The 26,508-nt window shown below is 37.2% G+C and overlaps 1 protein-coding gene across 11 annotated transcripts; it reads left to right on the top strand.

Moving 5' to 3' along the window:
• The first annotated feature begins 858 nt into the window (after positions 1-858).
• On the top strand, positions 859-25,642 carry WTAP (WT1 associated protein). 11 transcript variants are annotated; one of them, XM_081045086.1, is made up of 10 exons: positions 1,249-1,320; positions 2,004-2,237; positions 3,275-3,412; positions 8,332-8,369; positions 10,546-10,601; positions 13,241-13,299; positions 14,369-14,496; positions 17,701-17,879; positions 23,053-23,207; positions 24,398-25,642. In XM_081045086.1, the coding sequence occupies exons 4-10, from the start codon at positions 8,340-8,342 to the stop codon at positions 24,979-24,981; spliced, it is 1,191 nt and encodes a 396-aa protein (XP_080901212.1). In that variant the 5' UTR covers positions 1,249-1,320; positions 2,004-2,237; positions 3,275-3,412; positions 8,332-8,339; the 3' UTR covers positions 24,982-25,642. The 11 variants fall into 11 exon arrangements, with proteins under 11 accessions (XP_080901211.1, XP_080901210.1, XP_080901218.1 ...); XM_081045091.1 differs by lacking the exons at positions 1,249-1,320; positions 3,275-3,412 and adding an exon at positions 992-1,147 and having other exon boundaries at positions 2,128-2,237; XM_081045090.1 differs by lacking the exon at positions 3,275-3,412 and having other exon boundaries at positions 1,251-1,320; positions 2,128-2,237.
• The last annotated feature ends 866 nt before the right edge of the window (positions 25,643-26,508 follow it).

Below are 26,508 nucleotides of genomic sequence, written 5' to 3'. Positions count from 1 at the left end.
CCACCAGGAAATTTATGAGAACTGTTTATCCAGAGCCTTGTTTCAACGTGCACTCCATTATAAATAAGGACAAATAGCCTTTTAAGGACCACTGCTATTCTTTTGTTAATTGTTCATGTTTTTGCCCCTTTTCCTCGTTGGATTTGGGTCATTTTCTTTTCCGTTTTGAAGAGTTCCTCTGATGTACGTTGCAAATAGTTTCTCCGCGCTGATCTAATTTACTGGGAACGTACCATGATCCCTTTGACCACCGGGAGTATCCTTTAATCTTACCCTTGTAAACCACCTCATTCCAGGACACCTCCTTTGGGGATAAACAATTTTGGTAAAGCCGGATAAGGGCAGACCAATCAAAAGAATTACCTAACCCTTGCAGTTAAGTGTGAGACTGTTTCACGCTTCCTGGTAACACCATCACTGTTAGGCAATGGTCCGGGTGACACAAAGCTCTGCGTTAAGGCGTGTATTCCAATCACAAAGCTCATTTTACCGTGGCCACGTAAATCACACGGAGTCCGCGCGGCTTCCCCTCCTTTCTGAGTTAGCAAGGTGCGCCGAGAGCCGCTGGCACAGGCACGAGCTCCATCTGCTAGACAATAGCTCCTCCGTTTCTCCCCGAGCTGTCAAGGCAGGACGAACCACGTGGCTGGGGGCTGCACTTCGGGACGCGAGGCGCACCGTCAGGACCAGCTCTCAAAACTCGTTGACCGTGAGGCTGCGGGAAGCCCAAGCCCTGGCCGCGGCCGCGCCGCGGAGCCCGCACCTGGTCCGCCCGCGTGCGGAGGCATCACCGGGAGGCGTTTCGCGCAGACGGCCAATCACGCGTCTTGCTCGGATTCCTCCGCCAGAGGCTGCCCCGCAGCCGCAGGTGGCCGGCGAGCGCGGCCAGCCGTCGCCACCCATCGCGACCCCCGTCGGCCTTCCCGGGATGCCTCGCGGCTGACCTCCGACCCAGCGGCCCGCCCCGCCCAGCGAGCTGTATTCCTGCGCCCCGGCGCTGCGGGGCCCGCGGGGCGTGCCCCCCGAGGCGCAGCCCCTCGCTCGGCGCTGCGGGGCCCCTGATCGGACGCGCTCCTTTCTCCTTCTCTCTCCGCGGGGGGTCCGGCTGCGGCCGGTGGTTGCATCCCCGTCGGGAGGCCTCTGGTCGGTGAGTGGGCCGGCCGCGACACGACGGGGCGGGCGTGGGCGGGCGGTGGCGCGTTCGGGCGGGGCGCAGGACGGCGGCGCGAGGGGCGGGAGCAGCGGGAAGGGGGTGGGGCAGCGGCGCTCCGCTTCCTTCCTCAGCGCCATTTTGTGGCGGCGAGACCCGCAAATAAAGGGGTGCGTCGGGGCTGCGGCGGGAGGAGGCGCGCGGGGCACGGCGGCGGCGCGGTCGGGCGGCCTGGGCGGCGAGCGGGCGGCGCGGCCTCGGCCTATGTGACTGCGCGGCGCCAGCGCGGCCTCTGTCTGGAGAGGTAGGTGCCGGCCGCCGGCGGAAGCGGCCGCGAGGACCTCTGGGTGCCGAGGCTGAGGCGCGGTGGCCCCGGCCCGGGAGGGCTGGGCAGGCTACGGCCGGGCCCGCCGGGGTTCCGGGCCCGCCGGCCTCCCGTTAGCCGCGCCGCCTCAGTCTGCGGGGACACTTCCGCCGCTCCGAGGCCATTTTAGCTCCGGGCCCGGGTGTGGTGGGCGCTCCCACGGGTCGGGGAAACCGGGCGTCCGCCCCCTCGGCGCGCGCGTCCCGGCCCCGCCGCGCCGCCGCCCCCTCCGACCCCCTTCGGCCGGGTCCCGAGGACTGGCGGTGCTGACGGGGCAGCAGGAGGGAAGCGGCGTTCCGTGACCGAATTTCGCGTCGCGCAGCAGGCTGCGCCTGCGGCTGCGTTGTCCTGGACACTTCCATGTTTAAATGATGGATGCGTTCTGAGTAGAAAATAACGTTTTGTTCAGTGCCCGATTTTCGTGAGCTTTTAAAGTCTCGTCTTGGATCCTGGTGAGGCTGTTAGTTCAATTTGTTGTTTTTTTTTTAGTTACGTCTCGTGAGTCAGTGGAATTAGGGAACCCGACTCCAAGTGCTTGTCTTGAGGAAATCAGCTGGGTGTCTGATCCCAAAGGGCGCTCTGTTAAAAATCGTAAATAACCATGTCTGTGTAGGAAAACGCGATTCTTTCGCCCGAGGTGGTATTTCCGTGAGCGCGGTGTCGTCGTGAGTTGTTACCTGGTTTTCCGTCTCTCAGAATTGAGACAATCCGTTGCTGAGGAAGGTGAGTGGAAGTCGGGTCGCTCTCTCCCCACGCGTTCACCCGTGTTTTGAATTTGAAGACTTTTGTGTTTTGACCATGAAGTTTCCTGTAATACGTAAACACGGTAGATATTTCGAACCCCATTTAAAAACTACGAAAATTTTTTCGAGAGCTGTCATTGACGCATGTCAGTTCGGTAGCGTCTGATTAGACAACTTGAGGCAAGAAAGGAGGAGGTTAAATTTTAAGTGTTTGGGTGGATGTATTTCTAGAGTTCTCCTGGATTTTACGTTGTCCTAAGGAGATACCGATAGCTGAGGGGTCAGTGGTCGTTTACTTCTCGGTGGTGGGCCTTGGGCGAGCCGCCGGAATTCCTAAGTCCCAAAGGACGCAAGTAATAGTAAAACTGTATCCCAGGCGTTATTGATGTTTTACTTGGCTCATTTAATTTGCAGGCGTTTATAACATCTGGCTTTCCTGATTAAATTTTGAGTCATGTTTACTTAAAATATTTTTGTGTTTTTGTAAGAAATGAGTTGATACATAGAAAGTCTATAGCAGCCCCATGATGTGAAGACGAGAGCTGTAATGATTACATTTGGACAATCCATTACAGCTTTCAAAGTCCCTTAAACAGTCTTGATGTGTGTAGCATAGAATCCCCTTGAAAATATTCTTTAGCAATCTTGATCATTTTCATATAATTGTACGTTGTGTTACTCTTTAAAAAAAAATATTTTTGTTCTTAAAAATTTTATGTTGGTGGATCCTTTAGCAAAACAAGACTTAGTATTTAGTGTTATTATTTTTTAATTATATCCCACTTTTCTGCCTCTAGATAATTTTGTTACTAAACTTACGAGAGAAAAACATCAATATTCCCATAACAACATGTTGGATATTAAGGTAGTGCATCAGGCTAGAACTCAGTCTATAAATAAATGTTCTCCACTCCTGAAAGTGTAGTTGGTAGAATTTAATTTTTCCTAAATGCACATTAAAGTTAACTTTTATGTTAATGTTAGTATTTTATTTTAAAAAATCTTTTCTTTTTATAGCACTTGTATGGCACTTAAAGCATTGAGATTTGCAGCACTTTGTGAGGTAGCCAAAATTGGGACCGTTTTTGGTGGTTTGGAGACTGTAGCCCAGAAAGTTAAGTGACTTGCACAGGATCACATGACTAATTAATAAAGGTGAGCAAAAGGTTGTCTTCCAATTCCTAGCTAGTACCCTTTCTACAAGGCTAAGGCTAGTACAGTGTTAAATTATTAGTTTCTTGTGTTTAGCTACAATGAGTTTCAACGAGGTACATGTTTTCTTATTGCAGTTGTGTTGGCTAGTGCTAACCTCTGTTGAGAGAGAACTGAGTTGCATAATTCAGGATCATAATGATAAGAGCCAGGTACTCCTGGGATCAGGGATGCTAGGTACCCAGCCAACCAAATCTGAGCTCTCCATCGTAGACTGTTTCTCAATATTAAGGCATCAAGAGTAGATGGTGGTTCTGACATTCTAAACTTGAGATATATTTTTGAATTATCTACATTAGTAACTGAAACTGTTACATAATTTTAAAATCATGTTAGGGCCTGCCTGGTGGCTCAGGTGGTTGGAGCATCATGCTCCTAACGCTGAGGTCACTGGTTCGATTCCCACGTGGGCCAGTGTGCTGCACCCTCTACAGCTAAGTCAAGGGCTTTACCTGGAGCTGGGCTGCCCCTACGACTGCCTGGGGATGGGGGTGGGAGGACATGTTTAACCAATTTTCTTAAACCTGATAAAAGGTAACCAAATTTGTCAAGTTTGAATTTTGTCTATTTTGCTTTTCTGCATTCTCTATTTTAGCTATCTTTAAGCTGCTTGATCATTATTGAGAATGGGAGAGTAGGAGAATTACCCATCTTCATCAGTTACCAACTTCTGTCATTTCATCATCTGAAAAATGACCAACTTTAACTTTGAAAAGTTGTCATTATTAAATAACTGACTCACAGCACAGAATGTATATTCACTTTTTTCCATCAAAGTTCAGGGTTCAACTCCAAATGATATTTCAGTCATTCCATTTTTCTGGTACGAGAATAGATTGTGCTAAGAACTTGGAATATCCATGAACTTAAAATTGTCCTTATGAATCTAGAATTGACTTTAGATGGTTATTGTGCTGTCAGTTGTGCTAAAAAAAAAATGCCTTTGGAAATAATAAATTTCTTAGCACATTTATGGCAATGTGAAAGTCAAAATCGAGAACCAGAGTTCTATTTTGACTAAATAGTTGAATGTTGATGCTTTTTAAACTTTAAATCTGTTCAATTTGCCTTTTGCCAGACAGGCCATTTAAGTCTTGGACTCGAGAAAAGATTGACTTTTAATCAGCTAAAGATAAGGAATTTCTTTCTAAAAGCTATGCTTTGAATTCCCATGTTACATATAACATGTGGGATAACCGGTGACTGAGAATTGACACGTGAAACATTTATACAAAACGTGTATAACATTTTTATCCCTGACTTACATTACAAATTTAGAAATTTATTTTTATAAAGAAAATATAAATATTCTCTAAGTGTGTTATTAAAATCTACCCATCATCAAACTTTTTAAAAGGAAAGAAAATACAAGCCAACGTTAGAAATTTAAATAACTTGCTGTTTAGAATTTTAAAAATTGGAGATCACCAAGAATTTTGCAGTGGAGCTTAGAAACAAAGATCGTTATACTTAACCTGTCAATTCTCCCTTCGGATTTTTCAAGAAATAGTGATTGAAAGTCTTTGGATTTTTTTTATGGGGAGAAGGAAACGAATCATTGTTTATTTTGTGCTAATCACCATGCTAAAGACTAATGTTTATCTTTAAAAATAGCACAATAATTTTGAGCCTTGCTGATGTAATCCGTTTTGAGATCGGGAAACTGAGGCTCAGAGGTTATGCTGCCTTTTTTATTTTCAGTTTGTTACCCTGTTCTAGAAAAGCCAGGGTTATTAGAACTTCTTCATTTGTTTCTCAGTCCTTTAAAATGTTTGGTGTATGTCTTGCTAATTAAATTAAGGTTGCAATTTTATTGTAATGGAATAAGAATAGGAATAGCTGTGTTAAAAAAAGAACGAACAAATAAATGGGAAAGTGTCAGGTTGTAGAAGCATATACTAATTGATAAAACGAGTTTAATCTGTATTAAATAGCATCCATAATATTTAAGTTTTATTACTAAAAGTTTGAGTAGCTGTGGTGGGGCCCAGTAACTAGATGACAGGTAGACTACCTATCTACAGTGGTAAATTTGGCTGTTTACAAACTGTCATTCATAGAACTCTTATCACAATACCTGTTACTATTAAGTTCCACGTATAGTCTCAAAATTTTACAGTATGGTGGTCTTGGTCAATTTGGGGGGGGACTAGATTGGCTTATTTAGCTCAGTTTTATGATTTAATAATAACTAAAGCAAATTCATTTGTTCATACTGTTCATTTAGCATATGTTTGAGTGCCTACTATGTACTGAGGCAGCAGCAGTGAATGAAACAGTTTTCTCATGGAGCTCATTTCATAACTGGAGAAACAGATAAGTACATGAAATATCAGGTCGTGATAAGAGCTATGAAGAAAAATAAAGTCCCATGCAAGGGAATACAAGGAATTGGCATGTGCTATTTTGAGTGAGATGGGAAGCCTTTAGAAAGATTTAAGCAGAATAGTGACATACATCGGTACATGTTTATATACTAGTTAAATATGGCTGAAACTTCAAATGGCTAAAATTGTCAGGTTTTCTTATTAAATACATTTTTCATGTTTACCATATTTAGTTCTTGAAAAATGAGAAATTCCAAGTAAATGCCAAACTTGTTTTCTGGGTTCCAAGAAATTGCAGTCTATGCACATTAAAACCATGCTGAAAATGGGGCCTCTGGATGGCTTAGTTGTTGAAAGCGGAGCTCTCAACGACAAGGTTGCTGGTTCAATTCCCACATGGGATGGTGGGCTGCACCCCTGCAACTAAAGATTGAAAATGGCATGTGGACTTGGAGCTGATGGGCCCAGGAGAAACACACTGTTCTCCAATATTCCCCAATTTAAAAAATTAAAGTAAAAAAAGCAAAGGAAAGGAAAAACAAAGAAAAGAAATAGACTCTCAAACTCTACCCAGAATCTGCATCATCTGCATTTAAAAAAAGAAAGAAAACCATGCTAAAATAGAGTTCTGAAGTAGTCTCTGTGGAGAGAAACATGGTGAAGATTTGTTTTCCACATGATTGGAATCACTGGTATATTAGGATAGTCACTAAGCAGCCATGAGCTCAGAAACAGTGATATACTCAGGTTTTTGCTAGCTGTATACGATAAGGTTATTCAAGAGGGAAGAATTAAACCAGTAATTTATGATATCAATTTATGATTTTTTTCTAAAATGAACTGATTTCAACACAATGTACCTAATCTGAAAATCGGAGTTTACAGTATAATTAGAATATCCGGTTTACAGAGTTGGGATTGTATGTAACAAAAATGGTAGTGGAATATTTGAGATGCCTTTGGAAGAATCTCACGTATTCACTAAGAAGTCAAGTAACTTAAAAGCTCAGTTTTTGCACTATAAATTCTTTGGTTAAATTTTATTAAGGTATAATTGACAACAACAAATAACTTTAGTTTCAGGTGTGCAACATAATGATTCAAAATTTGTATACATTGCGAGGTGATCACAACAAGTCTGGTTTACCATCTGTCACCATGCATAGTTACAGAAGTTTTTCTGATGAAGGCTTTCAAGATTTGCTCTCTCAGCAACTTTCAAATATGCAGTACAGTATTAACTATAGTCACCATACTGTACATTACATATCCATAACTTATTTATTTCTGTTTTTAATAATTTGGAATTTGTAGGAAGTATGGGCAAGTAAAATAAACTACAAAAGTTTAAAATATAAAACATTCATGACTATGCTATTAGAAATTATATCTAGGAATAAATTTAAATTAGCTTGTCTGTTAAATTTGAATATTAGGAAGTATCAGAAGTGTTTTCAGTAAGCATAATAAAGTTAATGAGAGTAGTTTTCTCATTAGCCTATCTTTTGCAGCAGGCTTAAGTCAGTTTGTATAAATTAACATGAAGAAGCTACCGTGTTTCCCTGAAAATAAGACCTAGCCGGGCAATCAGCCCTGTTAATTTTTGCTTCAAAAGATGCTTTAGAGCTGATTGTCCGGCTAGGGGACAATAACCTCGCTTATTTTTGGGGAAACGGTAATTTTGAGATACACATTATGACATGAAATTAAACACTAGTGTAGGAATATTTTTATTAAGGTATAAATATAGATAAGCATTGTATAGCAGTAATTACCTTGATAGTGATAGGTTCTACCTCACTGTAACAACATAATGCTGTAAAAGGCAAGGATTAGCAACTGGTACTACGCTTCTATATCCTCTCAGCAAGATGCCTGGGATCAGTGTCTGACTTGAGCGCAAAGCTGTCACTTCTGCTGCGAGATTTGTAAGAAGGCATTGAAAAATTACGTTTCTCTCAATCGTTTATGGCAACATCAAAAAGAATGATCAACTTTTTTACAAAAGAAAATTTTTTAACCTAGTAATAAAAGTAATATAAGATGTTAACAAAGGAGAAACTGGTAGTGGAGTATATGGGAACCCTGTAATATCTTTGCAACTGTTCTGTAAATCTAAAACTATTCTAAAATAAAAGATTTATTTGGGGGCTGCCGGATGGCTCAGTTGGTTAGAGCGCGAGCTCTCAACAAGTGTTACCGACCGGTTCAACTCCCACATGGGATGGTGGGCTGCGCCCCCTGCAACTAAAGATTAAAAACGGCGACTGGACTTGGAGCTGAGCTGTGCCCTCCACAACTAGATTGAAGGACAATGACTTGGAGCTGATGGGCCCTGGACAAACACACTGTCCCTTAATATTCCCCAATAAAAACAAACTAAAAAAAAAGATTTATTTAAATTAAAAATCATAGTGATTTGGTCATAACTGAGTTCATTAATAAATTGGTTTGAAAAAAGCTAGTATTTTTGGTTTCTACCTTAAATGGGGGAAAAAAATTAATTGAACCTCTTCTCTCTCTCCCTTTTTCTAGGATTCAAGATGACCAACGAGGAACCTCTTCCCAAGAAGGTGTGTTTTTTCCAGCGGTTTTTAAGTTTTTTTTGTTTTTTGTTTTTTTGTATGATAGAGTTGAAGGGACTCTGAATTGTTTGCTTATTGTTTACTCCCTTGCCTTATGACAAAAGCATCATGCATTGTGAGTATAATGTACTAGACATTGTATCTTCTATGCAATATATATTTCAAATATTTTCAGCTTTTGGAAAACTTTTGTTATATCCCCATGGTCTACTCTTAGCCTTTATTACAAATATTATGCAAATAATGTCAAAAAAGAAGATTGTTTCATAGGTTCCTCCTATAAGTTACTTTTCTCCTAATTTAAATCCCTTTGATTATAATGTAAAACTGCTTCTGTATTTTCCAAAAAAAAGGTTACAGCTAGTTCTTAAATTCTACCTTTTTCTCTGAAGTTTTGTAGTCTAATTTTTCCTGTTCTGTATCCCTACCGTAGCTCAGTTTAGTCACTATTATATACACGTGAAGTTACAAATGAAATAACAGTTTCTAAGAGGAATTTATAATTCAATTGGGAATGCAGAATATGTGATTACTAACTAGTGAATATTTAAGTGAACAATTGAGATAAGTGTTATGGAAATTTCTGTCTTAAGTTTTGAAGTCAGATTATTAATGAAATAAAGAATTGTAGAGTGATGTAATAATCTGGTGATTACTATGTTTTCTGTTAAGACTTTTAATGTTTTCCTGTGTAATGATTTTCCCTCTTCCATTTTATATAATGGTACTATGTTATTGGTTATGTTACAATTTGAAATATTTTTATAAAGGAAAAATATTTTAAGAATCACATAAGGGGAACTATAATATAGCCATAATTTTATACTAAAATAGGAGAGGTGCTTCACCTTTTCAGTTGGTATAGAGAAGACACTTGATAGTCCTCAGTGTACAAAGCAATTTCAGCTAGCTAGGCTATTATGCCCATTTTTAAAAATTTTATTTGGAAATAATTGATTCACAAATAGTTGCAAAAAAATGTACAGGGAGGTTCTGTGCACTCTTCATCTAGCCTCCTTCAGTGTTAACATCTTGCATGACTGTCAGACATCTTGCATAACATCAAAACCACAAATTTGACATTGGGACAATCTGCAGAGCTTATTCAGATTTCACCAATTATACGTGGACTGTGGACTGCAGTTTTATCTCGTGTAACTTAGTGTAACCACCACCACAACCAAACGAGTTCACTGCACCATCACCACAAGCCTCCCCCGTGCCACTCCTTTATAGCCATGTCCATCCCCTCCCTCTTCATCCCTAATACCCTGAGACCTTTAGGCAGTTTTCCATTTCTCTAATTATGCTGCTTTGCAAGTGTTATGTAAGTGAAATCATGCAGTAGATGTATCTTTTTGAGATTGTTTTTCACTCAGTATATTTTCCCTTGCTGATTATCTAAGTTGTTGCATGTATCAGTAATCTGTCTCTTTTTAGTATACCATGGTATGGGTGTATCACGGTTTAACTGTTAACCTGTTGAGGGCATTTGGGTAGTTTCCAAGTTTGGGCTGTTACATAAATTTGCTGTGAACACTTATGTACATACAAGTTTCTGTGTGAAAATTTTCATTTCTTTAGGGTATCTGCATAAGAGTACAACTGCTGGGGTGTATGGCACTCCGTTTTTAGTCTTAAAAGGAACCACCAAACTATTTTCCAGAGCAGCTGTACCATTTTGCATTCTCACCAGCAATGTGTGAAATGAAAGTTCAGTTTTTCTGCATCTTCACCCACCTTTTGGTGTTAAGCACTATTTTTTTATTTGCCATTCTAATAGGTGTGTAATGATAGCTCATTGGGGGTTTCAGTTTGCATTTCCCTAATGATGCCCTTGTTAAAGATAACAAGTAGTTCACCTTTTAAAACTTCTTTCCAATAAAATATGATTTTGGGGTTTTTTTAAATTATATGTGCTGAGCCATTTAAGCCTCACACTCTGGAGATGTTTTGTATGTCTCAGTACAGAGCTCCTTTTGGCAGGGGCTTTGTATGTCTTCAGTAACAAGGCAGGCAGTTCCTAGTAATGGAAACCAGCAATTGAGGGATTAGAAGTTATGGTCCTGTCTTCATGAAATATGAAGAGTATACATGCCAGTGACATTTAATATTTAAAATTTTTAGGAAGAACACTCAGTTCTTATTTTAACTCTTTTTATAGGTTCGACTGAGTGAAACAGACTTCAAAGTTATGGCACGAGACGAATTAATTCTGAGGTAAAATGTTCTTTTATCAAAAGTAAAACTCTTTCTATAGACCATTATATTGTGACTCTACTATGTTTATCTTTATGTCAGGTAATCTTTTTAATGGGAATACCTCTTCAAATCATTTAGTGTACTTTTGGAATGTATTTTTATGTCTTGTTTTTTTCGTTATATAAACATGGGGAAAAGCATAACCCTTTAAATATCTAAAGCACTAGCTTGGATAAATTCTAGACTAACAGGTAACCTGAATTTTTTTTCTTAACAAAAGGAAGATATTCAGAATTTTAACTTGAAAAGCATTTGTACTTCATGAGTATAACTTGCTGTGGGAAAAGACGCAGCTTTCAGTTTAACAGATACACAGGCTTGGTTAGATACAGTTCTTCCTTTTTTTGTTTAACGTGAAAGAGTTGTAGTCCTGGGAGATAGATTTCTAGTTATGGAAAAAATACACTGTTTACTGATGAAGCAAAGTTACTCTTTCTCATGACTGACCTTGGTCAGCTCATTTAACTCTTTATGTCCTTCATTTTCTCATCTGCAAGTTAAAGGAGTTGGATTAAATGTTACCTGCAGCTCTGAATTTCTGTGGTTATCTTATAAATGTCTTGTGAAAGCAAATTGTCAAGTACAGCATTATGGTATTCATTTTTTTTTAAATGTTAAGCAATCAGAAAAGGGAATTGCACGTTTCATGTTTTGTAACTTAAATATATTTTTACATTTTATTACCATGGTTGGTGAGTTTTTTACATAACTTTAGTTAAAAATAAAATGAATATGTTTCAAGGCATCCTTTACAAGGTCATTGAACTTTCTTTAGAAATTTCATAGAATTTTTACTAGAAGAACTAAGTAAATTTAACAGGCTGGAAGTGGGGAAGAGAAAGGTGTTTTGTAAGATAGGAAGACACAAATGACATGTTCTGTTTACTAGAGTCTGTTAATTTCCCACCCTCATTCTGCTTAGCTACTTTATTGTGGGCATGCTTTTTATCTTCCTTTGCCATAATCTCATGCATGGGACAGTTTTTCTATTGCATACCTTTATTTTCCCATATATAAAATTTGAATCCTTAGTATTCTTAGACACTCTTGTCCTCTCCTGCTGAGGCAGACAATCGCTTGTGATATACTACGATTTACCTGTTCTCTTTGTACCTCTGATATGGTACACTCCTTGCCTTTTACCCTTTCGTAGATAATTTGTCTGGTTAGTTTGTGCAGTCTTTTTCTTGTTTAAACTATTGGGTGCGGGGGAATCAGTACTATAATCTTAATTTAAAAATCATAGCAATTTTTAATGTTAAGTTACCTTTAAGATTTTTATATCATGTGCAGTATATATTCTTGAAGTCAGTTTAACTTCTTTAGGGAATTCTCATTTATGACTTTTAGTGAGTATTTTCCCTCATTAAATACTCTTGGTGACCTTAAATCAACTGTTACTTATTTAACTAGTCTGTGCTTTCTAACTTTTTAAAATTATTTTATTAGTTTCAGGTGCGCAAAACAACGTATAGTTAGACATTTATCATTTATATCCCTCACACAGTGACAACCCCTGTCCCCCCCAACTGTCTGTGTTCTTGATAGGATGTTCTTAGTTGAGTATTTTCACATTTTTCTGTACTTCTAAAACAAACAGGTCTTACATAGCCTCTGCAAAAACCTTAATTCATCCCCAAACATTGAATGGACTCTGTTTGTGTCCTACGTTGTCAGGCCATAAAAATAAGCATGCTCTTGGCTAAACAGTAGTCTTTATGTGGAAGGTGGATTAGTTTGGTATCATAAAGTATTTTTGTTCGTTTTGTTGTAATATTAATAAATCTCAGCAGATTTTTTTAAGATTATGAAAAGATTTTCTAAAATTAAATTTTGATTAGCTATAACTAAAGAGCAGTTTGAAAACAGCTCTTCAGTGAGAAAGCGCCATTCAGGGCAGGTTACTTACCATTAGCAGTTGCTTAAAAGACTAGGAAAGCTTTGTTGTTTATCAGCAGTAATTGCCAAGAGCAGCTAATAAACCTATATTTTGAGAGTAGAGGAATATAATGAGGAAGAAAGGTCTTTGATAGTGTATGGCATTTATACAAGTTGTTTTTGCCAATTAGAAACGGGCTTTAAAAATCGTCTTGAAAAATAGTATATTCTTTCCCCTTTTTTTAGAGGCAAAATGTTACTTTGAGGGAGCCACATGGTATTTTCACAACAGAGCCAAGATAAAGAACCCATAGTCCCTTATAATGATGCATATTTTTATATGCCTTTTGTTTGAAATGGACAGGGTATGTGAAAGTAGTAGTAAGTTTTTTACTCAGCTTTGATAATCTGGGCATTGTGCCAAGCATCAACGATACGAAGTCCTGTGTGGTGTGTGATCTGACCCAGAGAAGCACACTTGGTATGTGCTCAGGAGAGAACACTTTTCTTTGTGTTTCCTTTTATATTGCTCCTATAAGTTGAGAAGGAATAATGAAGTGACTGTTATTGATTAAACTAGATTTACAATTATCTCAAAATGGAAGAGACCTTAAGAATCGTTTATAAGTTTATGGTTTAATATGTTATTAATGAGTTATTATATAAGTTATTAATAAGTTAATATGGATTTTAACATCTAGAATTTATTTTTTTACTAGATGGAAACAGTATGAAGCATATGTGCAAGCTTTGGAGGGCAAGTACACAGATCTTAACTGTAAGTTTGAATTTTAGCTTCCTAAAGACCATTTGAATATCTCCTTTTAGATTGTTGTTATAGACGTGCAGGATAATTGGCTTTACGAGACATGTAATTTTTATTTAAACGTTTTATTGAAGAACTATGTGTGGGTACTATAATGGATGCTAGGAAATAGATAAATGAGACATGCTCTCTCTTGGGGAGTTCTCAGTCATTGGGAAAGACCAACATGCAGTAATCATATGACTCTTTTAGCAGAATTATGTACAAGGTACTAAGAGGGAATAGATAGGGTAACTCGTAACTAATTCAAACTTCCTTGATCTGTTCCTGATCCCTTCCACATAGGAATATGAAATAAAGCATTAGGTATTAATCTATAGTGGAAGGGCGGTATATAGAAACAACCAGTAATAAATTTACTTAAATTGTAACTTGTTACTTAAATTGTAATAATAGGATATAGCTATAGTTTTACAGATTTTTCAAAATCTGCTAAAAATACCAACAAAGTTTGTCATTTCAGACTGTTTTAGTCTGTCACTGTTCACTGAGAGTAACACTATTTGTGTATATAAAACCAATATAATTTTCCAAGCCCAGAAAGCTTAATATTCTGAAATTTCAATTATTATAACTACATTATAATCCACAGAAGGTAAGAACTTTATGGAAACTTAAAGTTTAATAGTTGTCCTTGAAGTTATTGGCATGTTTGTATTGAATAGGTTCAAAACAATACTAGTCAGGATTTTGTCAATATTGTATAATGTAAACATGCAAATAATGAAGTTTCCTGTGTTCTGTTGGGAACAGATTAGACTGTAACAATGTAATTCCATCTGTTTTAGGTGTTTTGGGACTGCTATGGGATTCCCCACTACCTCCTAAAGAGCACTCACGATTGGGAATCAATTTCCTTGTTCTAAAAGTAGTTAAAGTGGAAACTAACAACTTGATGAATTTTTTCACCCTGGTTTTTATTATCCTTGACAAAGACAATCAGAACTTTCTTTTGGTTAGTTCAGTTGGATCTTGAAATTATATTTCATGATGTTTTGAATTTGTTTCTTTTAATCATTAGCTAATGATGTAACTGGCTTAAGGGAGTCAGAAGAAAAACTAAAGCAACAACAGCAAGAGTCTGCACGCAGAGAAAACATCCTTGTAATGCGACTAGCAACGAAGGAGCAAGAGATGCAAGAGTGTACTGTAAGTATTTCGCATGTTTCAAGTCTTTGTGAGGAATTGGTTTTTAGTTCACATTGCATGTGCTAATTAGCATTAAGCTAATTCTATATACTTAATACTAATTATAAATGCATGTTTTGTTGAGATAGATAATCCTTTGAGCTGTAAATATGCTAAATGTAAAATTTTGGTAGATAGCCTCTTATCGTTGGATTTATAATACTTTTTTGTGGCAAGAAGTCAAAAGTTTTAGGTTATTGTACATTGATTCAGATATATTTTAGTAGCTTGATATCTGAGGGTCTAAGTAACGTTGCTTTAGTAAATAAGCCAATAGTCTGATTAGTTTTTCCTCTGCTTTCTTTACCTCTGCATAAAACTGTATTTCTTAGTATCAGCAACTTCTGCCATATCTCCTTTTTAATTGTTGCAGCTTTCATTTGTGCTATTTGCCATGTCTACTACATAGATCTGAAATGTGACATATTTGATCATTTAGCTCTGGTTGAATTTAGATTCAGTTTTATGCTGTCTTCTGTAGTGTTAGCCATTTTTCTAAAAGGCAATATTCTGGTCACTGGAGACTAATGTATGGAGCACAGTCCTATTCCTATTTCGTCTCTCATGAATAAAATGTTCTTTAGGGCTAAATCACAATCCATCCTTCTTATGCAGAGATTGTGCACGTTTCCACAAGTCTCTAGTCGCTCTTCCTTCCCTTTTTCAGAATGACTTCTTCACCTGTTACTTTGCTGAAGAAAAGAGTATCCTCCATCATTTTCTCTACCTTCTCACCACTTTTTATTCCTTCTTCTTCTTCTTCCTCCTCCTCTTCTTCCTCTTGTTTTTTTTGAGGGCGCAGCTCACAGTGGCATGTGGGGATCGCACCAGCAACCTTGGTGCTACTCGCTGCACTGCGCTCCAACCATCTGAGCTGACTAACCACCCCCACTTTTTCTTTTGTTTCTGCCAGTTTGGTTTCCGTCTTCACTACCACTGATTTTTTTTCCTCTAAGGTTAATAACAAATACATAAACAAATTTCTCTTTTTCTCAGTAGTCATAGGACAGTTATGTATTTGAAACTATTGACCGTCCCCACCTTTGGCTATTTTTTTAGCTGGACATTTCATTGCAAACAGTCTCACCAATAATTTGAATATTATTTTTCTCTTTCTATGTAACACCCATCCCACCCTTCCAAAAACATTTTTTTCCTTAGGATTTTCATGGCTAATGGAGCGGGCAGTGTATTTCAGGTGCTCAGTCTCAAAACCATTTCTTTCCTTCTCTTTCTGACATTTAGCATTCTAGATTCTACCATTTACTGATGTAATAGTTTTAGGTCTCCCTGTTTGGATATTTTGCTAGATACTTACATATGCAAAGGATGGATCTTACCTTCCAAGTGCTAACACCTGGTATATAAGAGTGTGAATGGATGGTGCCGTGGTGATACCTCATAACACTAGTGTGTTTTCCTTTTAAGTCCAACTCTTGATAACCTAGTTCAGGTACTTCCCACCACTCGCTTAGACAAGACGTGCTATGGACTCACCTCTGATTCTTCAGCTGTTCTATATACATTGGCAGTTTTGATCATGTCGTGCCTGATCAAAGCCCTTGGTGATACCCCATCAGTCTTTTGTCTTCTCAACCTAGATTTTAAGGTTATTTCAACTGGAACCTAACCTTTTCCGGCCGCATTATTTTACAGCTCTCCCCTGCACAGGCCTACTGAACAGGGAGTTCGCTGTTCTTTCACTGTTCAGTTAGAATACAGAGTGACGTTTTATAGAAAGGGCAGCAGGAACAAAAACACAAGGAAAGGCCAAGATTGTATGGCAGATGAGGGCAGTTCACTTTGTAAATCTAAATAGTAATTATGTCAGTGTTGGAGAGGCAATGTTTTCTTCAGTGATAGTAGTACGTTGCATATACCATATGACATGCTTTATTCTTGTTAAAATGTCTTAACAACTGGCCTTACATTGAACAAGCCATTGTACTTTTTTGTTTAAAATGAGTTACTTTTAAAAATCTTCCTAAGCTAAGTAAACAATAGTAATTAAATGTATTCCCAATCCATTTAGTGTATTTGTAGCTTTTACTAAATTTATGATAGAAATTAGCTGCTTATGAAATGTTAACTTTAATCCTGTTTAAGCTTTATTGTGGAGCAGGATATTGGACCACATCTCCTTTGGGTGTGAAGAAAGTGATGCATTTAATGCTAATAAACTATTTCATATTTTAGAAATGTATTTTTAGTGTGCTAGTAAATAGTACAACTGAAGTCGAAATTGAAGGTTTCATATGTAAGTAGAGGGGTTCTGGTATGGTGGAAGAAGCCCTACACTGGGAGTCAGGAGGCTGGAGAACTATATTTCTAGTTCCAGTTCTGGCACTGAACTACCTGTATCCTTATTTAATTTCTCAAAAATAAGCAGTTTGGACTAGGTCAGTCTGCTTCCAGCTTTACAGTTCTATCATTCAGATCTACTCGGGGAAAAAAATAAACATAGTATTTTATTTTGGCATTAGATAATATTTATAAAGCTAATTTATAAGATGCTACATATAAAGAATGCCAACTTTATAAATAAATATTCATACTATATACATTTTAAATTTAGAAATGCAAATATGTGTTTTAAATTATAATCTTGTACCTTGTGCATTTTTAGGGAACTTGTACATAGAATAATTTCCATAGGCACAAATTTGAGCGAGTAAACCACTGTAGTCTTATATAAGTAGTATTTTTAAACTTGGCTTTTTCCCAGTGGGTGTCAGGTCAGCATTTTTAGTAACGGTAACATTTAGTAAATATGTACACATGGGTACCAAAAAATGTATACATATGACTTGTTTCATCTTTTGTTATTGGTATATATTGAGTGTTACGATTGTAATACAGTTTTTTCCTTAAAATGTGTATACATTTTTTTGGCATCCTTTGTATATATTATAGTAGTTTTGGTTGCACAGTAAGATATAACCTTATTTAAAGGTTTCAAATAGGGAAATGCAATCAAGTAGCCTCAATTCCTACATGGATGACCTTAAATAGTTGATTTCAATTTGTACTTTTTGTAGAGGATTTTAAGATTGGGGGCAGGGGGTTAATAAGTGATAAATCCAGTGAATGAAAGGGATTTTACCCTCCCTTTTTAATGTATGTTTTCTTTGGTTTGGTAGTAATTGTTTCTTTTGCTTTGTACAGACTCAAATCCAGTACCTGAAGCAAGTCCAGCAGCCTAGTGTGGCCCAACTGAGATCAACAATGGTGGACCCAGCCATCAACTTGTTTTTCCTAAAAATGAAAGGTGAACTGGAACAGACTAAAGACAAACTGGAACAAGCCCAAAATGAACTGAGTGCCTGGAAGTTTACGCCTGATAGGTAAACAAATCATACTCCCCAGTCAAGACTTCCCTGACAGTCCCACTACGAGAAAGCTGTGGTGGGACAGCCAAGTACTCGTTTCCACACCAAGACTCAGACTTTTTGAGCCAAAAAAAGCCACATTCTTATACTATCCAGCTTGTAATGGTTAATGTAAAACTTACCAGATGAACCTTGTGTTTCAGCTTTTTTCTCTTCCCCCTCCCCTTGCTTCAGAGGCCTGATGGCGTCGGACTATTCCGAAGAAGTGGCCACCTCCGAAAAATTCCCCTTCTAGAACATGTAGACACTTGAGAAATGTTTCTGTTTGAAGAAAATAGAGGGAGAAACAGAAGTCTTAAGTCTGTGGCACACTGTGTCTTCAGACAGTTTGGAGGAATGAAAACCTAGAGATTTAAAATCATGAATTGAACATGTAAAATTCCAGTAAAATGTAAAAATGGAATGCATCGCTCTTAACCTTGAGCATAGTGACTTAGAGACACTGTATACAGTTTTGCCAATAAGACTGTGGACTTGTGATTGTTGTTGAACTTCTGGGTCAAAACTCAAATGAGGTGAATTTTGCCTTTAAAGGGTTTATTTCCTAAGAAACAACTTAATAGCTATGAGAGGAGAATCAACTAATAGATGTCAGTACAAGTAGTTCATATATTTAATCATTTAGTTTGGGGCTCTATATTACTTGATCGAGCCTTACTTAAATCAATGTGGTTTTAATCAATGGTTTGTTCTTTGAATGGTTGCTAATAATACTGTAGATAATCTCATTGAGGACTGTATAAACATGAAGGTGTGGTATCAAACTTCAGGTTTAAACTGTTTGAAACATTATAAACATTCATTTCACAACTAGATTGTATAAGGATATTGGCTGTGATGAGACTCAGTGCGTTCTTTTTTTTTAGTAGTGAAATTTATTAACTCCCCATTCCATTCTACAGGCACGTGTTGAAAGAGAATTGTCTTTGGTGTTAATGGGGGAGTGTGTTCCTTCATTGTATTTGGGCCTTTTGTATCACACTCTTGATATTAAAGTAAATGTGCCTTGAAATAGTTGGGGTTTTTTTTTTTGGTTTTTTTTTTTAGTTTTTTAAGTTCAAGGAATACTATGATGATTTTGTTGTACCTTTAAACATGTTGATTGGGGGGTGCTATGGAGAGCAGATTGATTTTTGAAAAATGGTTGCTGTGCTCTTCAAAGTGAAGGAAAAGGCTCTGTCTCATTTTTGAAAGACCTACTGTTTTCCAGCTGGTATCATAAAAGACAAGGAGACTTGACACTTGGTACTTTTTGACATCTTGTCCCAGGATATTGCAGTAGAAATTAACATGGGACAGCTTCAGAGGGTGCCTGCCAGAAGATTGGGGAAATAATGTATTGGAACTGTGGGCTGGCCTAAGTGAGACATTTTGTGAATTGGAAAAAAAAAAAAGGTATAGTGATCATTTCTGGCAAATTCATTTGATCATTTAGATAATGAGGCATTACTTTCTTCATGCTTCCATCCAGTCCTGGAGGTGAATTTTTTTCGTCAGATCATTCTATAAGTCACCAATTCGAATTTTTTCTTGGTGATAATGAAGTCTAAGATGAGTGGAAGATAAATGTTCCAGATTGTCCCAACGTTTAAGTGCAGTTTTAACAAGGGTGACTTAAGTTCTCTCTTAATCATTCAAATCAATTGTAAGTATCATGTATGTTTATGCTCTAAGGAACTGATTGTGGGGCACATGGTGGGTTGAAGAAGTGGTTTGTGTGACTTTACAGCAAGGAACCCGTTTCTAAAATTCTCATTATTTGTGAGGGTTGGAGTGGTAAGTAACCAAATCTGTTTGAAATTAGCTTATTGTACCTGCATTAAGGCTTTTGTATATATTTTATGCCATTTAAGATTACATTAGAAATGGCCTAAATATTTTTAGTCGGCCAAGAAATAATTTATAAAGTGTATTAACATGTACTTAAAATACAGCCAGTATTTTTCTTTGCCATTTAGGTAACAGTCACTTTGGGATCTGGTTTTTTTTCTTCTTACTGTTTAAAAACATTTTTTAATTAATAAGATAATACATGTTCATGTATAAAATTAAAACTGTGAAGAAAGGTGAAGGCGAAAAGTGAGAGTCCTGGGATGTGTGTGGCCTTCCCCATTCTATTCTCTGGAAAAGCAGTAACCACTGTTAAGAATTTCTTGGGTATCATCAAGATAATTTCTATGCAAATACAGTCATTTTATATACTGGTTTTAAACAAATGTGTACATACAGATGATTTGCTGTTTTGGTGTTTTTTTCTCCCCACTTTATCCCTTGGGCATTTTTTCCACTTTTAGTTCATTTAGTTTCATTTTTAATGGTTACGTAATATTGTCATTGTATTAATGAATCATAATTTATTTTAATCACTTATAAGTGAATTTTTGTTCTGTTAAAAAATAGGCCATAAGCCAGAGTATTCCAGGTACTATAAATACACCATTAATTTGAAATAAATAGTGCTTAAAACTATCTGGAATAAGTCAAGTAGAATCACTTATGGGTTTGGGGTAGGTGTTTTTTTTTTTCCTATCTGTTTTAATTTTGAGAGAAAGATTCTCTGAATTACCTTGTCCAGTTTAGTTAAAATATTTCATACATGTGACAATGCATATATTTTAAGAGTATTTAGAGGGATGTATTTCAGTATTTTGACAATTTTCAGTGTGCTTTTAACTGTTTAGGTAATTGTGTGTACACTTCTCCAAGATAACCTTGGCTCCCTTAATAACAAAACAATGTACAGTATCCATTCTTTTTTATAAATTTTTCTTTCAAAGTAATTCCTGTTATATTTTCTTTGTGGGTTATTTGATTTTAGGAATGGGTTGGATTTTTTTTTTTTTTTTTTTTTGTAGATTAAACATATCAGTCCAATGACAAATACTTAGAAATGGATTCTCGTCGTGTTTTTGTGATGTAATAAACACAACACAAATTGTATATGACATAATTAGTAAAATGACATAAAATTACAGAATGTTTAAAGAATAGCAGTTTTGTTAAGATTTGTTTTAGTAATCAATTTAGAAGTGACAAGTTTACCTTAGAACAGTATTTATTTATAAAAAGGTACAGCTTCATAAATGAAATGCGTTTTGAATTAGCATTTGTGATATATGAGGTAAAGTCAGGTGACAAATTTATTGATTTAGTTCTGTTTTTTCTAGTCTTTATTAAATTCATATAAAGGAGATATTTCAGGTTAATTGGAAAACAGTGATGTTATATACTTTGCCAGGCAAAGTTGTGGGAGCATAGGCAGTAAAGTGTGAGGAACACCCCTGTCTGACAGTGCTGCCTGTTTCTTAATTCCTCACTTGATTTCGAAACTCTTGTTCACTGAGAGTGCTAATGGGAAACCGGGGATATGAATAGCAACAGTGCAGTGGACAACAACACTAGTTCAGAAAGTTGCCATGTGGAGAATTAAACCCTTCCCACTTGCTGGCTCAAGGCTTTCACCTGAGGCTCCTTTGAGTAGTAGTAACCCGGATTGTACTGTACCACACATTTGTGTAAGGAAACTTAAATTACAAACTCGTGCTTACGTTATATTAGGGTGTAGAGCACGTGTTCTCAGTTAAACTTGCAACACTGAGTCAGAGAATGCGAATCATTTAGAGTGCTCTTATTTTAGAAGTTATAAGACTTAATACAGTTAGATGCATTCTGATATATCCAGCAAGTGAAAGCGTCACTAAAAGAAGGAAGGAATAGAAAGCGTGAGCAAAAAAGGTTTTTTTAACCAATAAGGTCATTCTGAACATAATGCCATCACAAGAATATGAAACTACTCAAGTCTTAAAGGTAACATCACAATTATATGATCCCTTTAAAAATGATCGTTTCTGGAGCATTTCAAATCTTTCTCCCAGCATATGTCCTCAGTTCAGCTCAAATAAAGTTATAAAATTTTAAAATAATTTTTAAATAAAAGTGATCATTTCTATTGTTATTGTTGAGGCTCAAGAAAAGTAGTAAAGGTTTATTGAGAGACGGCAATTAGGTCTTTTGATTGCATTTTTGCAATTGCTGTATATGCATGTAGGTTCTATACAGTGTTTCCCCGAAGATAAGACCTAGCTGGACAATCAGCTCTAATGCATCATTTGGAGCAAAAATTAATAATATAAGACCCAGTCTTATTTTACTATAATGTAAGACTGGGTATAATATAATATATAACAATATAATACCGGGTCTTACATTAATTTTTGCTCCAAAGGACACCTTAGAGCTGATTGTCAAGCTAGGTCGTGTTTTCGGGGAAACACAGTAGTATCTTGATTGCACTAGCACTTGGTAACTAATTTGTTGAAAGTGTGGCAGTCCTAATTTTGGCAAATATTTGTATTATTTGTGATAAGTAACCCAAATCTTGTTTTTGTGTTCTAAGGATAATCATTTATAACATGAGTAAAATCTTAATCACATATCAGTATTAAATTTTTAAAAACTTAATGTCACATTTTCAGACAGCTCAAAGTATGTATATCATATAAAGAAGTTAAATGAGGGATTGGTGAATAGAAGTAAATAGTCTTAAGACTTTTAAAAGCCTCTTTAAAAACAATTACTGAATATGCCTCACTTAATGCAGTAACGTTCTTGTGAGAACTGCTTATTAAGAGGCATCCTTATTAAATGCTATTCGGGCAAGAAAAAAATGCACTCATTCATTTAGATTTATAGGTTCTGATTTTCACATATTAGGTATTTTAAAGAATTGTACGTTTACCTTTTCCAGAACTTTTTTGTTCCATAAAGCTAAGTACCTTGGTGTTTTGTTAATATTGGTATATATCAGGTATGTGTTAACTGGCCCATTTCTGTTTCAAATGATAATTTGAGATGAAAATATATTTCAAAATTATTAATGTAATAGAAATAAAAAGCGGCCATTTGGGTCCTTTGTGTTTAGGGTTTAATTTTGCTGCTGTATTGGCAAAATACTGAAATGCAGAAGATGGACGTGTTCCAGAAAAGAAGATGGTAATTATAGGAAGGCATCTGCTGTGACATAGTTATGTTCTGTACGTGATACCTCTTTTGTTGTAATAATTACAAGCAAAGAAGGTTGTAGAGAGTTTTGTCTTCATTTTGTGATGGATGGCTCTTTCCTTTGCAGCCAAACAGGCAAAAAGTTAATGGCGAAGTGTCGAATGCTTATCCAGGAGAACCAAGAGCTTGGAAGGCAGCTGTCCCAGGGTCGTATTGCACAGCTTGAAGCAGAGTTGGCTTTACAGAAGAAATATAGTGAGGAACTTAAAAGCAGTCAGGATGGTAAGGGTTTTTTTTGAAAAGTTTGGTTTCACTTTGCACTGGCTTTAAAAAAATCTGTCAGGCATGAATATTACAGATCAGGTTCTGTACATGTTCATCTGTGGCCAGTGGTTCTATAGAATTATGAATGAAACATTTCTAGTTGATCCAGTAAACAAAGCCATTTAATTTTACTGGTTCCCCCACCCCCACCCGCTCTCCTGGTTGTTCACTGTGTAAATTTCATAAGAAGTTTTTGATTTTCACAGGGTGGGATTAAGAAATGCTGTTCTATAACAAGGGCATTATATAAATATACAAATTTGTATTCAGTGCTTAAAAGGGAATATTTTCATTGAACCAATTTCTCTAACTGTAAATCTTGGAAGTATTTGGTTATTTCTAGTGGTCTGAAAGTATATAAATTTTCTATTAAGGCCTCGTTTAATGAGTAAGATGTAATATTTAAAACTTAATTGTCAGCTGCCACCCTTTTGGGTGACAAGTAAGTATGGCTGCATTCGTGCTGTTTCTCCTTTTTATGAGAAAGATTAATAGTAAGAAAATTAACCAAAGTCTGAAAATTAAATTGTGAATTTGAGTAATTAGTTAACTGCAAAGACTGGTAATCAAGCATATCTTTAAAACTACCTTTTCAAATGATGGTTCTTAGCTCTTACTATTTGTAAATAGTAAATAGGTTTTGTATCGTAGTGAGGAATATTTGCTCCAGAAGTCTTTTAGAACTTAATGGACATGTGTAGTCTATCAATTTTCTAGGGTTATTTTCTCTGATTCTTTTTTCTTGGCTGTGGAATAGTCCTTGGTTACAGCACAGCCTCTTGGGAGTGTTTGAGGACCGCATTGTTCCTGAGGGGCTAAACTACTGGGAGGAGTAAGGTGACCAATCATATGGGGCCACAGGTTAAACAACAGTGAAGCAGCTATTATCAGTGGTATGTGACTAGCTGGTCTGAGTCAGTTTAAACTTGATGCTTTCATATATTTGTTTTAAGCATCCATCTTCCCCCCATAAAACAGCTCCTTCTTGAATGGCTGTTTTAAAATTCCAAGCAGAATTTAAAATCGATTTTAGAATTATGTTTGTTCACTTAAATATTTATTGACTGCCTGGCTTTGTGGCAGCTACTAAGAAACATTTTTAAATATATTATAAGATACTAAAGTAGGTCTGACTCTCCTTTGCACAGAACTAAATGACTTCATCATTCAACTTGACGAAGAAGTAGAGGGTATGCAGAGTACCATTCTAGTTCTTCAGCAACAACTGAAGGAGACACGCCAACAGCTGGCTCAGTACCAACAACAGCAGTCTCAAGCCCCAGCCCCAAGTACCAGCAGGACTACAGCTTCTGAGCCTGTAGGACAGGCAGAGGCCACAGGTAAAGACTGCAGTCGGCTGGCCAACGGACCAAGTAATGGCAGTTCCTCCCGGCAGAGGACGTCTGGGTCTGGATTTCACAGGGAGGGGGACACAACTGAAGATGACTTGCCTTCTTCTCCAGGGAATGGTAATAAGGCCTCCAACAGCTCGGAGGAGAGAACTGGCAGAGGAGGTAGTAGTTACGTAAACCAACTCAGTGCGGGGTATGAAAGTGTAGACTCTCCCACGGGCAGTGAAAACTCTCTCACACACCACTCAAATGACACAGACTCCAATCATGACCCTCAAGAGGAGAAAACAGTGAGTGGGAAAGGTAACCGAACTGCGGGTTCCCGCCATGTTCAGAATGGCTTGGACTCAAGTGTCAATGTACAGGGTTCAGTTTTGTAATATTTTTTCCAACAAACTTTTATACAGTGTCATTTAATTTGGGAGAGGATACTGTCCAGAAAATTAACGCATACTTTTGTCACAATTTGCCTTTTTTTTTTTGTGGGTGTGTTTTTCTGTCCCGCCCCCCTTTGCTTCAATACCTCTGCTACTTTGGAAATGGTAACAGTTAATTATTTTATTGCTAACAGGACATTTTGTGTATGGTCAGGTTATTTTTATATGAGTTAATGTGAAGTTGTAAATGGAAATCTTTCCTTAAAGTATAACATAATGATGTCTGTATAAATCTGTGGCTATCTAGAACCTGAGCTGTGTGAGGGGTTCTCACTCACGCTGTTCCTAGACCTCTGCACCATTCAGACCTGTTAGAGTAGATGTGGGTTTGTGACTGCCAAGTTTGCCCAGTAGAGTAGTTCATCACTAAAAGTTGGACTTGTTGATGGAGTCCTATAGTAGTTTCAGTGTTAGATGCAGTTTTTTCCACCATACATTTGTGCATTTTCTCTTTAGGTGACTGAATGTTTAAGAAATTTGTGTGCATAGTTACTCAGTTTTTATGAACTGTTGTACCCTGTTAATGCATATTGCTCTGTGACTCCAGTATATCTTAACCTGTACTGACCAAACCTAAATAAAGATTTTTATTGTAACGCGTGCATTAGTTGTTTTTTTTATTTTTGTGTGTTTAGCACTTGTTATTTATTTTAATTGAATTGCTTAATTTCTACTCATCCTTCAGTATCATACCACAAAGTGAAATTTAAGTCCATGGCATCAGGGTTTTTTTTCAAACTTTTATTTAAGTGTGTTTTTCCAGGACTCATCAGCTCCAAGTCAAGTAGTTGTTTCAATGTAGTTGTAGAGGGTGCAGCTCGTAGTGGCCCACGTGGGGATCGAACCACCAGCCTTGTAAGAGCACCGTGCTCTAACCAACTGAGCTAACCGGTCGCCCCCATGTATAAATCAAAATTTATAAAAATTTTGATTGTGCACGTAATTTTTATAAATGTTATAAAATATTAGAAAATACAGAAAAGTATAAAGAAAATGGTCAACTTTTATTAGGTTTTAATTGAAAAGCAGAATTTTTGTGAAATTTCAGGTAATTAGGATATCTGTGTAGTCACTGGTGTTTGTTTTAAAACTGGTGTTTGTTTTAATTGGCCAGTGCTACCGTGTTTCCCTGAAAATAAGACTAAGCAGAAAGTAAGCACTAGCTTGATTTTTCATGATGCTCGTAATATACAATAAGCCCTAATGCGTCTTTTGGAGCAAAAATTAATACAAGATCCAGTTTTATTTTTGGGGAAACATGGTAGGGCTTATTTTATATTACGAGCATCCTGAAAAATGCTGGGGCTTGTTTGCGGTAAGGTCTTATTTTGGGGGGAAACGTACTGATTTGTACTAATAATATGTCTGCTAATATACATAGGAAGGCTGTGGGGTGTTAGAATGAAGGAGAAAATGTTTTTAAGATGTAAGGCTCAAAGTTTTCTGTCGTTTTAAATATTAAGTTATCAA

The sequence above is a fragment of the Rhinolophus hipposideros genome (assembly GCF_964194185.1).
Source record: "Rhinolophus hipposideros genome assembly, chromosome: 3".
NCBI classification, from domain to species: Eukaryota; Metazoa; Chordata; class Mammalia; order Chiroptera; family Rhinolophidae; genus Rhinolophus; species Rhinolophus hipposideros.
The sequence above is the reverse complement of the archived record's forward strand: the minus strand, read 5'-3'. Positions and strand labels throughout refer to the sequence as shown.

Bases quoted from the DNA above. Each gene is read 5' to 3' on its own strand.
- WTAP (XM_081045085.1), top strand. From the start codon at position 8,340: ATGACCAACGAGGAACCTCTTCCCAAGAAG. The intron at 14,497-17,700 runs GTAAGTATTTCG...TGCTTTGTACAG, and splicing joins AAGAGATGCAAGAGTGTACT to ACTCAAATCCAGTACCTGAA. The intron at 17,880-23,052 runs GTAAACAAATCA...TTTCCTTTGCAG, and splicing joins TGGAAGTTTACGCCTGATAG to CCAAACAGGCAAAAAGTTAA.